Here is an 18,773-nt window from a genome sequence, read left to right on the forward strand (position 1 = left end):
AACAATCCATGTGTGAAAATGATGATCTCATGCTCCCTGAACCACTCTTTTACAAATCCAGACCAATGAATCCTGGCATTGTCAACTTGAAATATGTCTGGGACATCAGGGAAGAAAAAATACATTGATGGAATAACCTGGTCTATATTCAGTATATTCAGGTAGTCAGCTGACCTCATTCTTTTAGCACATACTGTTGCTGAACCTAGACCTGACAAACTGCAGCAACCCCAGATCATTTACTTACTTAAATCTAGGTGGCAACTTTTTTTTATTTTTATTATTATTATTATTATTATTATTATTATTATTATTATTATTATTATTATTATTATTATTATTATTATTATTTTGGCCAGGCAGTGTATCAACACTGTTTGTACTCTGAGTAACAAAGCATTATCTATAGAAAATATAACAAAAATATGAATGAATATTAAAGTATGTACACAAAATGTACACAGCATCAGCGGCATATTGAAAATAGACCTGTGCATTGTTGAGTGTGAAGTGCAAAATATGCAAAATGGAGTGTGAAACATAATGACGTGTAACCGAGCACGAGGAAAAATTAAAATTATAGTGATTATATATTTTAAAACGTGGAATGTAATTTTTATACGAATGATTAGCCAATCCTGAAACAGGTGGGCGTGGTTTGTCGGAAAACGGGCGGGAAATAATTAACGCCGTGCTATTTTACGTCACGCGGTTTCAGCCTCCTTGTTTGCATTCCTTCTCGCTCTCTTTCTCGCTCTCTTTCTCTCTCTCTCTCTGTGTGTGAGGTGTTATATCGGGTGACTCTGGGAGTGCAGTGCGCTCCTGTGGTGCGGGATTATTCGCAGTGCGGGAGGAATAAGGAGACCTGCGGGAAACACTGAGGAGGACACTTTACGGACCTGAGCCTCTTACGGGCATCAGCAGCAGCTAGCTGCCTGTCATCCAGGAGCAGGAGAACCCTGGACACGAAGCACCACTGTTTTAAGACTGTAGGGTCAACTTTTTTTAGGGGTGTAAGTAGAGAAAGTCTCCTAATGTCTCCTAGTGGTGCTGATGCTGGTACTGCTGTGATGCCATGATAAGTTTAATAATGAGATATCTAAAACAAACCTGATTAGAAGCATCTTCAGACGCGGCTCTCCTCACCATGGACAGATTTATCTTTGAAGAAAATGAAACATCTGGTGATATGTGTTGGTATTTTGTTTTTCTTTATTAAGCGCTAAAGGAGGTGTTTTCCTTTAGGCCTTTCCTTTAGGCGTTTTTTCTGGTATATTATGTTTTTCTTCGGTTTGGTTTCTGCTAAGAAGTAAGGATACATCTGGAGATATTTCAATATTGTAAGTCGCTTTGGACAAAAGCGTCTGCCAAATGTAATGTAATGTAATGAGATGCGTTTAAATCATGAAGTGTCCAGTCTGGAGGATCATCTTTCAGTGATCTCGTTGATTTCTGTACTTTCACTCACTTCTGGACGCTGTTTACACTGTAACTGTTAATTTTCTGAGAGGTCATCATCATCATCATCATCTTCTCAGGGTCTGATCTCATTTCACCCACCGAGAAACGCGGAGTCTTATGAGAGCCGCTGATTTCACGCAGATTTCACGCGGTCAGGCTGAGGGGCGGCGGGTCTCTATTATGCGAAAGCGAGTTTCCTCTCGTCAGAAATGAAGGAAAAGTCTAAGAATGCGGCGAAAACACGGAGAGAAAAGGAAAACGGGGAGTTTTATGAACTGGCCAAGCTGCTGCCGCTGCCCTCCGCTATCACCTCTCAGCTGGACAAGGCCTCCATCATCCGCCTCACCACCAGCTACCTGAGGATGAGGGCCGTGTTTCCGGACGGTGAGGTCCTCACACACACACTTTCATTAAAATGAAAAAATAAATAAATAAATAAATAAATAAATAAATAAATAACGTTAATGCTGTTAAAAGTCCTTAAAAGGAGGCTAAAATACATAATGTTAAAAATCATAGCTGAGAAAAATGGTGTTAAAAATACGCTAAAATTATTTCTGAAATATGTGAAATATGAAATAATCTCTATTAAAAATAAGAATGATATTGTTACAATTATATCCAAGACATATGGTGTTAAAAAATCATATCTGAAAAATATGTTTAAATAATTTCTGAAAACGTATAATAATATCTATTATAAAAAGTAATAATACTGTTAAAATCATATCTGAAATTGTACCCTCAAATGAATAATATTGGTCTTTACAGGGTCAGATGTGTTCCCTCTGAAGTATAACGTCTTACCTAACAGCAGAAAGTGCAGATTTGTACCGTTTAATCAGCCACAACGTACATTCAGTATTCTGTACCACTGTACTAATAAACAGTATTTTTTTTAATTATATAATTCTCATTTGAAAACATAACAATTTTGGATCATCATGTTATTGACACATATTCAGTTATTATAATCTTTACTGGTACAAAAACATGGGTACGAAAAAAAAATCACTAAAAGGTATTTTATTGTACCACAACCTAAGGTACAGCCCCATCGACAAGCTTTGTACTCTTTTAAGTACAAATCTGTCCTTGTTTAAAAATATTGTTTAAAAATTATTTCTAAAACATAAAATAATCTCTATTATAAAAATAATAATATTTTTACAATCATATCTGAAAAAACATAATGTTAAAAATGATCTCTTAAATTGCAAAACAGCATTTATATTTTAATGTCTTTTAATCCTTACTATTTAATTTAACGGAACCTTTATGTTAAGTTTAAGTGTTATATATATTAACTAACAACACAATACATTTTTAAATTTTATGTATAACATAAAAATCCATAATAATATTAAAAAAGGATAAAATTACAATATAAACAACATAAAAAACACTATCTTAATATTTCACTGTTTTCACTTCCATCTTTATACACGGATCTTAAAAAGGTCTTTGGCTTCTCCGTTACAAGAGATACAATTTTTATTTTTTATTTTTTTTGCGTAACAGCGTCATGCCAAATATAGTACATAACATATACCATGATAAAGGAAAATGTTTGTTTCGATTACAAAAGAAAAAATACGTAAGAATATATAAAACAAATAAATCTATAATAAATCGATTTAATTTAGCGCAAACATATCCAGCTCTAATTGTAAAGCCATCAATACGTGTAAATCCATCAAACATATTCTATAGTTAAAGTTTTAAAGACATATATAATATATTATATAAGCTTACAGTAGTCTATGTGTTTTGTTTATTTATTAAAATGTCGTTACGTGTAAAGAGGCGCTGCTGAGGAAAGAATAAAAAACTAAATGAAAAATCAGAGTCGCCTCCCGAACCTCCCGAAACTCTCATTCTGCTGTAATAATGTGTGTAAATGCGGGACTGTTCGGCGGGTTCAAGCTGTTACTGTGTTTGATAGTGTTTGCAGTGTGTAATGCGGTGTACCCGCGTTTCTCTACTACAGGCTGAACCATTAATCAGAAAAATAATAATAATATAATGATGTGAGAATAAATGAGAGCAGAAAAGATTATTAATTCTCTTAAATCTAGTCTACAAACCACGCGCGGATGACAAATAATTAAATGTAATTAGATGTAAGAAACACTCACGCTTCTATTGTATTTCTTTCTTTATTTCATTCTTTTTATTTAAAAAAAGTATTTTTACTTGTGTGCTATTTTTATTTGAACCTTTATTACGTTTTGAACCTCGTTTAAGTGTAAATGTTACTCCGTGTTCTCCGCTTTAGTTTACTCACAGAAACACGTTTTTAGAATTGAATATAATATTAAAGATTTGTTAACCTTTAGCTTAGCACAGAGCTGTAGTGTAAAAGCAAATTATTAGACTATCAGAAGGTAAAATGAGAAATTAATCGCATCTTGAAATTCTGAAGATGAAATACTAACTGAAGTAGGGTTTTTTTATTTCTTTATTGTAATTATTTGAGAGTAAGTTTTGTATTATAATTAAGAGCAGAATTATGAATGAGCAAAATTAGAAGGACTGTGAGTGTGAATGCATTTTATGTGTACCAGCATATAAAAAGAAAATTTTATGTCCTTAAAAAAAAAATACAGACAACATTTCTCCCAAATTCCAAGAAAATATTTTGCCATTTTGAGCATTTATTTGCAGAAAATAAAAAAAGACTTTCAGACCTCAAATAATGCAAAGAAAACAAGCTCATATTCATAAAGTTTTAAGAGTTCAGAAATCAATATTTGGTGGAATAACCCTGGTTTTTAATCACAGTTTTCATGCATCTTGGCATGTTCTCCTCCACCATTTTTTGGAGGCTTTTGGATTACTTTATGCCACTCCTGGTGCAAAAATTCAAGCAGATCAGTTTGTGATCATACATCTTCCTCTTGATTATATTCCAGATGTTTTTAATTTGGTAAAATCAAAGAAATTCATCATTTTTAAGTGGTCTCTTATTTTTGCAAAAAAAAAAACATGTATTTTTGTTTTCTTTGTATGAAATCCTAAGCTTCTTTAGCTTGTGTGTCTATCAGGGGTGTGTGTGTTTTCCCGTGGATCTTAGTTTATACAGTAGTTCTGTTGTATCTGTGTGTGTGTTTGTTAGGTCTGGGAGAGGCGTGGGGTCAGCAGTCCCGCATCAGCCCCCTGGACAACATGGCCAAAGAGTTAGGATCCCACCTGCTACAGGTTAGTGACACACTGCTACTGCTGTACACTCACAGAATCACCTGCACCACACATAGCATGCGTGTGGGAGAGAGAGGAAAACAGGATGCTTTAGCTTGTGTTTGGAATGAGCAAAATCATGTAAAATACATGATAGCATTGTTATTTTACACTGTGTCCAAATTCCATGATCAATGGAACAATAGAAATTCTTCACAAAAATGAAGAAAAAATGATTTCAATGATTTATTGATGTTTCAATAAATGTTTAATTTTCTGTGGTAAAATTAACATAATGTAAAACAATCTGTTTTCTAGTTTCAAAACTTTTGACTGTCAAACTATTAAAAATAATTCTTATTGAATATTAATTTCACCATTACATATTCAATTACAATTTAATTACATATTAAACACCCTGCATGTGATTTGTACAGCGTATAAATGTAACTCTTTTTTTTCTTAACTGGAATCACCTTCAGATCCTGGCCATGTTCATTCAGTGAATGGATTCATTACAGTAGACTAACAGTGTTTACCCTGAGAGCATGTTAATAGAGATATGCCATTTACTTACACTAATAAAAAAATCAGCTTTTTTAATTAGGCACATTTTTTGATTAAAAAAGTGATATTGCATCAACACAACTTCAGTATTTCAGTTATTTAGTCTTCTGTCCTGAAGTGTATTGATGTGACTTAATTAAAGTCACGTTATACCTGTCAGAATAGCTCATTTTGTCTAATGATATATTTGCAATAAATTACATTATTGTAGGATCATGTTATGCTACTGATAAAGAGCAATGAACATTAGGTTAATAAATATTTTCATAGGTTAGACCTGAAATATACAATAAAACAATAAAAATACATTTAATGTCTCTTTTACAACAACAAATTTAACATACTGGCTCATGATCACAGCCATCAAACCAAGATGAACTGTTTGAATTTTTGCATCAGGAGTAAAGGCATAAAGTTATCCAAAAGCAGTGTGTAAGACTGGTGGAGGAGAACATGATGCCAAGATGCATGAAAACTGTTATTAAAAACCAGGATTATTCCACCAAATATCTATTTCTTGTTTTCTTTGCATTATTTGAGGTCTGAAAGCTCTGCATCTTTTTTTTTTATTTCAGCCATTTCTCATTTTCTCAAAAAATGCTTTAAATGACAATATTTTTATTTGGAATTTGGGAGAAATGTTGTCCGTTTTACTCAAACATATACCTATAAACAGCAAAATCAGAAAAGCTGATTCAGAAACAGCAGTGGTCTCTTAATTTTTTCCAGAATTGTGTATATTCATCATACTTATCACTTTCACCCCTACAGACTCTGGATGGGTTCGTGTTTGTCGTGGCGTCTGATGGTAAAATCATGTACATCTCTGAGACGGCCTCAGTTCACCTTGGCTTATCACAGGTGAGTCCAAATCAAACAGTTTCTCCCCATATCAAACCTGAACCCTCAGCTGGTATGTGTGTCGCTCTGAGTAAAGCTCCAGTCAGAGAGGGGCCTCTCTGATACGCTCTTTGAATCATTTTATTTGCCACTCTGCGGTGATAAATCAAACAATGAAAGGTAAACATCTCTACCTGCTGATTCGGGCGGGTGAGAGGCGGTGTGGTTTGTGAAGAATATTATCTGCTGGTGTTCTCACTGCAGGCTGGGTTCGTCTGTAACGCCGTTCTGCGGCGCGTGAAAGCATGAAGCATGAAGCGTGTTTGCTCAGCTCACTGAAAACACTGAGGTTCAGGTCATGCAAATGTCACTATTTTTTACACGTGGAGAGTCTGACAGAGTGAGCTACAGTCTGCTAACTGTTGATGAAAAGTGAAGGCGGATTAGGCCGATACACACAGAGGCCTCTGTGGACTCTTCAACACCTTTAGCTTCACACTCAGGGAGAGGGATGCCAGGCAGAATATTAACCCATCCTGTTAACGCTGTGATTGTTTTTTCTCTGGGGGGATATTCTAGGACACGATGACTTGAGATGAAGTGAGAGAGAGAGAGAAATAGAGAGAGAGAGAGAGAGAGAGAGAGAAATAGAGAGAAAGATACAGAGAGAGAGAGATTCTCAGAATTGCTTTAGAAATCCTCTTCAGAAGAAGAGAGATGAGTTCTTATTCCTGGAAACAGTGATAAAGCTGTTATGATGTTTTTGACTGTGCTTGACAGTGACGTATTGCATGTTGCATATTAAACATACATACACATATGCACATACCTGTTTGTCTATATAATATATAATAACATATAAAGGCATACTGTAACTACTACTTATAATGATAATGTTACCCATATGTATTTTATATAAGCTTATGTACACATTTATGTAATAAATATCAATAATAAATTAGCACATAGATTCGGTTACATGAATATAATTCACGTGGCCTACAGCATATATATATATATATATTTATATTATCACCCACATATACAGTATTTCACAAAAAAGAATAATAATAATATATTCCATATGTATTGTATCTACAATATATATATATATATATATATATATATATATATATATATATATATATATATATATATATGTGTGTATTGTATTTATGTTATGATCTACAGTATATGTTAATATAAACTAGTACAGGTTCATACATATGTGTCATAATTATGGGGTATACTATTATTACTACTACAATGACTACAACTTACGTGTTTCATATAAATACGTATTATGAAATATTCTAAACTAATTAATGAGTACCTGTACAATACACATAGATACTAACATATACTATATAATTAACATGCACCCAGTATTGTATATGCGTAAATATGTATATGAGGTGTATTATTTTCATTGATATAAAAAAACACGAGGATTATATAATTAGTCCTTTAAGTATAATAGTATTTTAGTAATATTAATGTACGGTAATTGTAATACATATCATATATATATCACATATATCCTATATAATATATAGCGCTCATGTATATTGTACATAAAGGTCCCACGTGTAATAATAATAAGATATTACACATGTATAATATTAATGTAATAATATATGCACTGTATATGCAATAAATCAGAACAAATAATAAATCTTAATCTAAGCAAAAAAGAAACGTTTTTGCAATTTCAGATTTTACCAAAACACGAACCAAAAAGTAGAAGCAGTGGAAAAGGACCATTAAAAATATATAATATATAATATAATATACCTTCTGTATTTCAGTTATTTAGTATTCTGTCCTTAAGTGTATTGATGTAACTTAATTTGAGTCACATTAGGCCTGTCAGAATAGCTCATTTTATCTGAGTGATCTATGGTCCCACAATAAATTGCAATAAATGACATGTTTGTTAATGTACAATCATGTTGGGCTAATGATTTAATGATGTTGTATTATAAAGAGTAATGAACCTGTAATACATATCATATATATAATATAATATATAACAAATCAGTACAAATAATACATCTTAATCTAAGTAAAAAAAAACTATTGTCAGTTAGACCTGTTTTTCTTCTAGCCTGTCCAAACTAGTCCGGTTGTCCTTAACAGACATATTTATTCTGATAAAATAGACTAAAAATGAATGTGTTGGACTTTAAACCTGGACATTCTTTACATTCATTACATCAATAATGTTATTTACCAGTTTACTTACGTTAGGTTCAGATTGTGCCGCTGTAATGTATTTAATTCATGTGGAGATGATTTGCACATTTGAATCAATTGAATACTTCTTTCAGTGCATAAAAAACAATCACACACACACACACACACACTCAAACATGCTTACACTAACCTGCTGATTTGCATCATTTCAGCGGTCAATCTGAGACCAAACCGCCACACAGAACTCTTTCACTGGAGCCTCAATCTGTCCTAATACAAGCAACTCTTTACAGAAACAATTTAATTTACTATTAAACCCCAACATTCTACAAATTATATTATTCCCAAATAGCAACATTTGGTAGATGTGAGGTTTGAGGTTTTTTTTTTTAGCTTTTTATTAGAGTTTTTTTTAATTGAAGTAAATCAGTTTGGACAGTTTTGTGCCCTGATAAAAATATATATGTTTTAGATGTTGTAGTGAAACTACAGAAACACAGGGTTTGACTCTGTGGTTTTAGAAAAGTTACTGTGAAAAGATTGGTTGGATATTTGCGTATTTGAAATAGAGTCAGTGTTTTCTTTAATTGAATCATGTTATCATCATTTTGCTAAAGGAATGTAAAAGTTTTAGCTGTGGTTTTTCTGTACTCTGAAACAAATGTGTGTGTTTTTGTAAGGAATCATTTCCAGGTGGTTTCGTAAATGGATCGTATTTTTAACAGGGATGAAACGCTCTTGTATGTCATTTGAATAAAATCATGGTCATTCTTTGGACTACTATGGACTAAGCTTTTAGAAACTGAATATCTATCAATGTGGGAATTTATAATAGACAAAAAACACCAGTGATGGACAAAACTTTGCATACAACATTTGTTATTTATTTGCATGAATTTGTAATAGTTGAGTTCCTGCCTGCACCCTTGTCCACTTTGCTGTTTCTCCCGCATTGCTTCTTCTCTATTACACAAAAGATTAGCATTTTTTGCTCTTAGAAAAGAAGATTTTGCCTCCCAAAACGAATGAAGAAAATATAAAATATTTTGAGGAAAATTAGACAGGTAGTTAGTGGTTTTGTGCATTTTTAGATATCTGGTCAATTTATTTCTCTAATAACAATAAACTAGTATAATTAAAACTCAGCAGAGCTTACAGGGCTATATTTGAAGCTGCAAAACAAAAAAGAAACACAAATGGCAACTTTTAATCACTTTTAGGCAATTTTTAGCTTTTCTTCTTTCTCACCATTTATGTTTTTCATTGGAAAGCGATGACGCGTAATTAAATTTTCAGTCAATAGTATGTTTAGCTTCTTTAACTATATAGGTTCTATTACTCCCTATGGATTATTATTCTGTAATTATACGGAAAACAATGCAAGCTATAGATTGTCTCCACTGAAAGTGCCTCCACTGAGAGTGTTAGGTGTGTGTTTGTGTTTGTGTGTGTGTGTGTGTGTGTGTATATGTGTGAGAGAGAAAGAAAGAGAGAGAGAGTGTGTTTTCTGCAGTGAATTAAAACATAGCCAGAATCAGCTCTGCATTACTTGCCACAGTTTATAAAAACAGTGTATTAAAAAAGATTCTGTTTTTAAATTGATAGACACAAAACTGTATAAATGATTATTAGAAAAAAAAATATTTTAAATAACTTTTTTTACACACATTTTTAAAAATGTGTAAAATGTGTTGGTTGAGATGCCTTACACACACTACACACACCCTGCATGGATCTGTGTGGGCGGCTTTAAAATACAGTGTTGTTTCTACTGTAGTCAAATCAGCATCACCCATAAGAGCTAAGCCCAACATTCAATAGCATGCAAATATCTCTGCTGCTGTTAATGTGAGAACACCTGCATATACTGGTTCTGCTGACCATTCAAATATCTGCTGCCTGCTAAAATTAAAAGAAAAAGGGGTATCTGTGTGTGTGTGTGTGTGTGTGTGTGTCTAAAATTGAGCTACACAGAAGGCAATTTTAATTGTGTTTTTATGTATTTTTATGTTTTTATGCATTTGTTATACACCTTGATAAACCTACAATGGTGAATCAGTAATGGAACAGGCTACTTTAACTCATTAACATCTCTTCAACGATTTGGTAGAACTCATTTGAGTCACTAAATGTTATTTAAAGAAGATGTTGAACTGACCTCAACCTGATTGTGCTAGCTCTATCAATCAGCAGACATATGTTCAGCAAAAAAGCACAAAAAGACAAAGAATTGCTGTCTGATAATAGTATACCTTTTCAGTCCTTATTCCTCTGCACTCCACACATATTGATTTGTTTTTGGTGGAATGTTTACAGGTAAACTGATTTTTTTTTTGCATATTAATGTTTTAGAGGTTTTGATGAATTCCATTATATAACTTGGTATGTATTTTGATGTGTATTTAAACAAATGTGTTTTTTAAGCAATAATTGTTTTTATTATTGCACCATTTTTTTTTTTTACAAAAAAAATATTACATTGCTATTTCCTTTGGTGTGGACAGTGTATATATTTTTTCAGTTAACTCAAATATTGTTGTATTAATTATGTGTTAATTATTAATTGTAATGAATTGTGTATTATGTATGAATTTTACCAGTCAGGTTGTAAGGAGCAGTAAAGCCACTCTGCTAAAGTACAGCTTTATACAGGACTTTCTGTTTAGTTCTCCAGCGCTAAGGCTGGAGCAATATTAGCATTAGCCACTAACCATGCCAAAAGTTAGCTAATTTGCCGTTTAGAGGTCAGTATTATTGACCTGTAGCCTGCTGCTAACCCCAGCTAGCACTGCTGGAGTAGCATTAGCATTAGCCGCTAACCAAACTAAGCTCTAGCACTTTTGTTGTTCAGGGGCAAGTATATCGGACTGTAACCTGCGTGTTTACCATATTTAAACAACCTATGTGGGACGACCTGCTAGCTAATCTCGCCCTGACTTACCATAACGCTCAGAGTTCCTCAGTGTAGCGCTGTCAGGCAGCATTTACGTCCCACTAGCGGTAAGCCGCTAATGCTAATGCTGCCGCACCCATCCTTAGTGGAAAACGGAAAATCTAAGGTTACTGTAAATAATCAGAACTGTTTTACTCACCCAAATGAAAAGTTTTCTGAAAATATCCAGAGCTTGTTTGACAATTTTACAATATATTTTTTAGCACGGGGTCCACACTATATATGTTGGGATGTTTCATTTTATTCAGGTTCAGCCACAAATTTTCATTTCTCAACATCACTACATCACTATTTACTATTTTCTCCTCCACCGTCGCCAAGTCATATATAGTCCATATAGGTAGGTTAGTTTATTCAATGGCCATCTTTTCAACACCACCAAGCAGTTATATCCACTCATACAAGACCAGTCTTCTATCTGTTTGAATAGAAATAGATCAAAACACTTGAAATTGAAAGGTATATTAGCATTTCAACAACATATTTTAAATCACTGATAAAATCTGACTAAAACCTGATGAACATTTTTTAGCATTTGCCTCCATAAGGCGCAAAAAAGCTACTTCGCTTGCGCAGATCTCTTTACTGAGGGAAAGCTTTCCCCATTAGTAAGCTTACCCTCCTCTGCCTGCAGTGTAATCAGCCAGCTAATTGACTCTTTTTGTTGATAGGCGAGACTTTATCTTTTAATGGACTTTATCTTTCAGGTTGAGTTTTATGAGGACTTCCCAGTCAAATTTAAGCCAGTGGTTGGTCTCATGTTTGTTATTTTTAGAAAAGCTTGACCTTGACTGCCCTCTAGTGAATATACGCCCTAACTTCTTTACTAACCTGCCAACAGTACGCATAGAAGTATGTGGACAGTGACGCACGCTTACAACATACACAATCGATGTGTTTGGTCTACATTTTGTTCCGACTCATGTTCTGCATGCCTTTGCATCCTGACCACATCAGTCTGCGCAGCTCCTTTTGCCACAAAGCTTCAGCTGCGCACAAAGCTCAGCTTAGAGCCTGAGCCGCAGCTGCTTAGAAAGCAATTTGTAGCTGAAGTGGCGCTCGGTGGCCCTCGCTGTGTCCGGACTGCCCTGCTAATTTGCGCAGCAAAATAGATCAAAGTCCGGCCTGTGCTCTGCTTTTGTTTTCACATGCAAATCCTCTTTTTTTTTCCACCGACATTAACCCTTTACACTGGCTGGTGTCAGTTTCTTTTAGAGTGCAACTGAATGACCCATCTCTTTGAATGAGACACAGATCAATTTCAGCAGGAGCTTAGCTTTAGTTCCACCACCACCACCAACACCACCACACACACAATCACACACCCACCCACACACACAGCCACACCACGTATAATAGACATTTCTCTGAGCTGAGGTAATCTTCTTAAATCTCACAGATTACAACTAATCCGATCCCAAAAAATGTTTCAATTTGTCTTACAAGTTCTGCTGAATTACGTTCTTTTTAAAAAGACAAATAAGCATTAATCTGCTGAATCACTGCATGCACAATTAGAGCGCGTTCAAAGCTCAGCCAAACTCTGAAAGCAACATAAACTAACTGGACTAATTACTGACAAATGATGGCTAAATTAATATATCTCTCTGTGTATTGTCTCTGCAGGTGGAGTTAACTGGTAACAGCATATTTGAGTACATTCACCCGTCTGACCATGACGAGATGACCGCTGTGCTCAGTGCTCACCAGCCACTTCACCCCCACTTTCTCCCAGGTAGGTATAATAACAGTAACTATGTAAACAAATATGGGCCATTCCACCGAATGGGGGACATTTGCTTGTTGTTTTTATCTTTTTTCCAACTCTGAATCCACTAACACATGTATTTAACTATTCATAACATGTACTGGTCAAACTCAGACAGCTTTACTTAATTTATTACAAGGTGTCTAAGCTGAAGATGGTCACAAAACTCATGTGACATTTAAAAAGTGTGTTTAAAAACAAGTCCACTAATTCCTTTAATTTTCTCTCAAGAAAGTCTTTATTTTATAGAAATGACATGAATGTTGTCAATGGCGCTCATTGCTGTTACTGGAACTCACTCCTGTTACTGGCACCCATTCCTGTTACTTTTTATGTTTTGAGTAACAAGAATGAGTTTTTAGCATAGAATTACCAAAAGCATGAAATAGCTAAATGGCGGCTATGCTAATAGCATGAGTACAGTGAGCACATTTTTCACAAAATGTGTATTTTAAAAATAAACAATAACAATTAAGAATGAATTTAGGTAAGAGGAATGAGTGTTGAGATTGACCTCCTCAGTCATAGTTACAATAAGATTAAATATACAGAAAAATAAATGAAGAAACTTAATTTTGGACTTCCTATGGTCTTCAGAAGGACGAGCTGATATATCTTCCTGTTGTAGATTAGGATCTCTAAATGAATTTAATCATTATATTTCATGGTTTAATTAGATTATTACTTTTGCAATTAGGACAATGTACAAGATTTTGTGTGCACATTTATACATGTAATTTCCTGGGGACAAAAATAGCACCTATTTGGTGGCCCATAAACAAATACACACAATTATGAATTACATTGATCAGCCATAACATTTTCATCACTGACAGGAGACATGAAAAATATTGATTGTTTTCCTCTACAAGAGCCATGCACTGAATATTTAGCAACTGAAATTATTCAGCCATAAATGAAAAAAAAAATACTCTTGGCATTCTGCAGAATAAGTGAAAAGACGGAACAATTCTTACCAGTGATATTTTTTTTAATGTTTAGTGTTCAATTAGTAGTTTTCTAATTGATTTTCTTTATAAAACAAGACAAAAATACAGTTAGTCCGTTTGATTTATGCGGTAGTGAAAAAAATCCTTTCATGTTCTATTTTGTTCGAACCTGGCCAAAAATTCCCATTTTGATGCATCTCTAATCTAAGGTAGAATCTGTAAATGGTTGGGTTGTGAAGAAGCTAGTTAAAAATGCTACATAGTGTTGCTTTCATTACACATCTTAGTGCTAGAGACCACAGGGAAACTTCAGAGGGAGCTGTTTTTGTGGCACCAAGCAGCATGTATCATCAGTGTGTGTATATATAGTGATGGTGGTGTCTTTAATGTGTTTTGTCCTTCCATGTATTTTTTCCAACCAAACACACACAAACAGACACACACACACACACACACACAAACACAGTGTCTCCAAAGTTGGGAGATTTTGTCCAGAAATGTACAAAATCAAACACACACACACACCTGCACATAAACATACTTGGCTAAGATGTTTTAATATTTCTCATATTTGTGTTTATTTCAGAGTACGAGATGGAACGCTCCTTTTTCCTCAGGATGAAGTGTGTGTTAGCCAAACGGAACGCAGGACTGACGTGTGGTGGTTACAAGGTAATCACACACACTTCACACTTACAAACATTTGACATTTTAGCGGAAAACACATTTCCTAACAACTTACACTCTCTGCAGATGACTTCTGCTGTCAGATTTAGTGACAAGCGAATACGCTAGCAGAGTAAAAAAGCATAGTGAGCACCTCTATTTCTATTGAAAAGTAAGTCCTAAACATAGAGCTGATTTGTCTAATTTCTTCAAACACAGGCAGACAGGGTAATGATGTAGTAACAGCCTAAATGTGAGATGTTGACCTACATGTGTCAAAAAAAAGAGTGTATCTTCATCCACATTTCAGGGATACAAAAGAGCTAGCGCTTAGTGGCTAATGCTAATGCTGCTCCAGCAGTGCTAGCCGGGGCTTGGAGCAGGCCACGGGCCAATAATACTAACCTCTGAATGGTGAAAGAACTAGCGCTTATATATTATAAGGCGCACTGACGATTTTTTGGAAAAATTAAGGATTTTAAGTGTGCTTTATAGTGCGCCTTATAGACGTTTTACATCTCTGTGTTTATTGAAACATCTCTATGGGAATCTAGTATTTTTAATAGTTATAATTATAATATCAGCAGGTTGTTTGGTAAATCCGTTCTTAATGATGGTAAATCAAGGGAGCTAGTGATAGAATTGAACACATGCTGACTAAGGGCATTAAGGAGAAATCTGGAACTAAGCTTTGTTCTTGTAACTAGCTCACAAGATCTCAACAAGTCTATTTATTTTTCAACATATGCAACTTATACTATGTTTTACTCAAATTTTTTTTAAATCAACTTTTTATTCCTATGTTTTACTCTATTTAAGTTAACTTGAATCTGTTTTTACAATCAAACGCTCTCTTGTTGCTGAGATAAATGGTTTCAAATATTGCGTTGAGGTGCCTCAAACATCTGCACAGTGCAGTATGTAGGCTGTGTAAGTAATGTAGCCATTTAAATTAATTTTGGGCTAATATAAGACTCCTGTGTGCCAGAAAAGTGGGACCCCTGGGGTCATTTGCAAAGAACTTGCCAAGTAACTCTACACACTAACTCTAACACTACAGGCAGTTTTAAGGGAGTGATTTGTTTTCAGCAGAATAATCTGGAAGTGAACTGTTTTAATTGGTCCACTTGAAGTAATGGAACATGAATGTGTAATAGCTCACATATCTGCTCTCGCCTCGGCTGCTTTCCACGCTGTGTCCGCCGGGGTCTCCCCTCGCGTGAGCACAGGCCCCCGATCCCCTCCCAGCTCCCTCCACGCCAGCCTCTGTCACTCATAAATCACGCAGCCCATCGCTTCGGAAATTTGTTTGAAATTTACATTGGCAGTAAACAAGCCGGTTATGTTAAGTAGAGAATAAATCATGGGCAGGACTCCGGGAGAAAGAGCAAGAGAGCGAGAGAGAGCTAGATAAACACTGCTAACAGGTTGCTGTTCACAAGCAGAGCTGCGTGGCGGGTATACCTGCATGCAGTCTGGGTGTGTGTGTGTGTGCGCTTACACCTAAGCGTAGCTCGCTGGCCAGAATTAGACTCACATAAAACACATACACATATACATGCACGCAAACACAGCTCATAGACTTCAGCACAGCCAAATCCAGCTGATCTGCTCCCCAGACTGCATGAGGTGATCTTGACTAGAAGAGGAGGATTAGTAAAATGAATGTGCATGTGTTGTGATGTGATATGCAGCTCAGCAGGTTCAGAATAGTTTGGACGGTGAGATTGAGACTATAAGGCGCACTCAATATACTTTAATTTCCCCAAAAATCGTCAGTGCGCCTAGAATGCTAACACCGGGTAATTTTCACCCACACAATTGTTTAATGTGATTTTCATTGTGTTGCTCCTGTCAAAAGCTTGCTGTGTTTGTGTTTTGTGTAGGTGATCCACTGCAGTGGCTACCTGAAGATCCGTCAGTACGTGATGGACGTCTGTCTGTATGAGTCGTGTTACCAGATTGTAGGGCTGGTGGCCGTGGGTCACTCACTGCCCCCCAGCGGCATCACGGAGATCAAACTCCACAGCAACATGTTCATGTTCCGCGCCAGCCTGGACCTCAAGCTCATCTTTCTCGACAGCAGGTGAGGACTCATAATCATCATCATTATATAATTAAAAGTAAAACTAAAAGGCTATATAAATAAATAATAAAAAATAGTTGCATGTACTACAAACAATACATTTCATATGTAACATTGTTGTGTTGATTATAAGGTGCACTATCAATAAATGTCTATTTTCTGGTCTATTTTCATACATAAGGCGCACTGGATTATAAGGCGCATTATGCATCACTAGTAAGGAACAGGAGTGTCGCCATATTTCCCTTCTAATTCATAGTAAGTGCATAACACTTACTTAACTTAGCTTAGCTTTACAGGTCATGCCACCCAGCATGTTTTATTACACATGTTACTATACTAACTATGTGTAGCTCCATAAATATTGCCCATATCAGTCTCTTTTTTTCAGCATTTTTTGGTCCTGGTTATGTTTCTCTCCAAATAACATTGAAATCCGTCAGTGACTTTCTTCTGGGTGCAATTATTTTTTTGATGATGGGTGTATATAATGTACAGGTCATATTATATACTTTATTTTTCAAAATAAGGAAGGCAAATGATCAGATACTGCTTTCAGTACCAGGGTATTAATTATCCATTACTCAGTGACAGCACTGAAGAAGCTATAGAGAGTAAAAGTTATTTGCATGCACAAACAAAGCCTGCGTTTACACAGCAAACTGCAATGCGCAAATCAGGTGCGTCTTTCAAATCCTTTTTATCTGTATCGAGTTTAGGCAAGCTATGCCAAGTGAATAAATGTAGTTTTATTTAATACATCCTTTATTTAATCATCATTTCATCACATTTATTCATAGTTACAACCTGGGATGATTGCAACTACCTATCATCTACATAGCAACCACCTTGATGCCAATGCAACCACTTTGCAACAACACAGCAACCATTCATGCAATCATTTAGAAACCTCATAGTAACCACTTTACAGCACTTAGGACAACAGCTGGTAACACTGTGGGCCCTATCGTACACCCTGCACAAGGTGCGTCCCGATGCTCTTTGCTATCTTACACCCCGTCAACAGTCTATTTTAATGCCTTGTGCCCACTGCATCAAAGTAGCACTGGAGTTTAGCAACATATCTATACTGATGGTTATGGTGGTCTGGAAGTGAAGTCTGTTCAGGTACATTTCTGGAGTGTTGCTATTTTGTTGAAGGAAAACACAGGTGCGCAACTGACTGAAATGAACCTTGACAAAAGTCAATCATCAGAGTTCATTCCTATATGTGCGCACAGCACATGTGCACCCCCACTTGTTAAATACACATACGTACGCACTGCAGAGCACAAACCCGACATTTAACTCAACAATAAACAGAATAAAGAATAAAATAACAGTGCTGTTCCCTTAAATCAGCTGCTGGCGTATCTTCACAGTGTGAACACGCAGGTCAGTATCCGCTGCTGAGATGCACAAAGCGTTGTACTATTAAGTTACAAATGCGCCAAAGTCAGAGCACACCTGCCTCTTAAAGGGAATGGCAAGTGACACACTGACACATCCATGATTAATTAAGAGAATTAGTTTCAAACTGCTCAAGGCATATTTTTTGGACCCTCACAATCCAGCACCTTGATGCGTAATTGACAAGTGTGCTATAGATTACTAAAATAACACCCTACTGCATCCACTTGGAATACCATAGCACCCACCTGGTAGTAGCTTTACAACAATTCCGTGTTTCCTTTAGGAAAAACATATTTCTGTTGTAAATTTAACCCTGTATTCTTTATCCTCTTCCCTCTCCTTTTTCCAGAGTGGCGGAGTTGACCGGGTATGAGCCACAGGACCTGATTGAGAAAACCCTGTACCAGCATGTACATGGCTGTGATGTGTTCCACCTACGATACGCACACCACTTACGTGAGTCAGACTTTTCAGAAAGTTCTTAATGTCACCACAATATACAGTACCAGTCAAACTTTGGGACATACCTTGTGTTTATTTTTTTTCTACATTGTAAATAAATAATGAAGTCATCCAGACTATGAAGGCCTTTCAGACCTTAATTATCTCATCTGATGGAAAAAATGTAAGAATTATGTTTTTTGTTTGTAATGCACAGAAAAAGACTCTATAACATTCTACTATAAAATTTAT

The 18,773-nt window shown here is 35.5% G+C and overlaps 1 protein-coding gene across 1 annotated transcript in view; it reads left to right on the forward strand.

Moving 5' to 3' along the window:
• Positions 1-762: 762 nt before the first annotated feature.
• Positions 763-18,773, forward strand: part of sim2 (SIM bHLH transcription factor 2) — a 28,698-nt gene continuing 10,687 nt past the window's right edge. Inside the window, exons 1-7 of the mRNA XM_022681406.2 lie at positions 763-1,845; positions 4,580-4,662; positions 5,980-6,069; positions 12,824-12,932; positions 14,502-14,587; positions 16,468-16,667; positions 18,430-18,536. Coding sequence (XP_022537127.2) covers positions 1,671-1,845; positions 4,580-4,662; positions 5,980-6,069; positions 12,824-12,932; positions 14,502-14,587; positions 16,468-16,667; positions 18,430-18,536 — 850 coding nt within the window. The 5' untranslated portion in view covers positions 763-1,670. The remainder of the gene's footprint in view (positions 1,846-4,579; positions 4,663-5,979; positions 6,070-12,823; positions 12,933-14,501; positions 14,588-16,467; positions 16,668-18,429; positions 18,537-18,773) is intronic.

This window comes from Astyanax mexicanus, chromosome 20 (assembly GCF_023375975.1).
Source record: "Astyanax mexicanus isolate ESR-SI-001 chromosome 20, AstMex3_surface, whole genome shotgun sequence".
NCBI lineage: Eukaryota > Metazoa > Chordata > Actinopteri > Characiformes > Acestrorhamphidae > Astyanax > Astyanax mexicanus.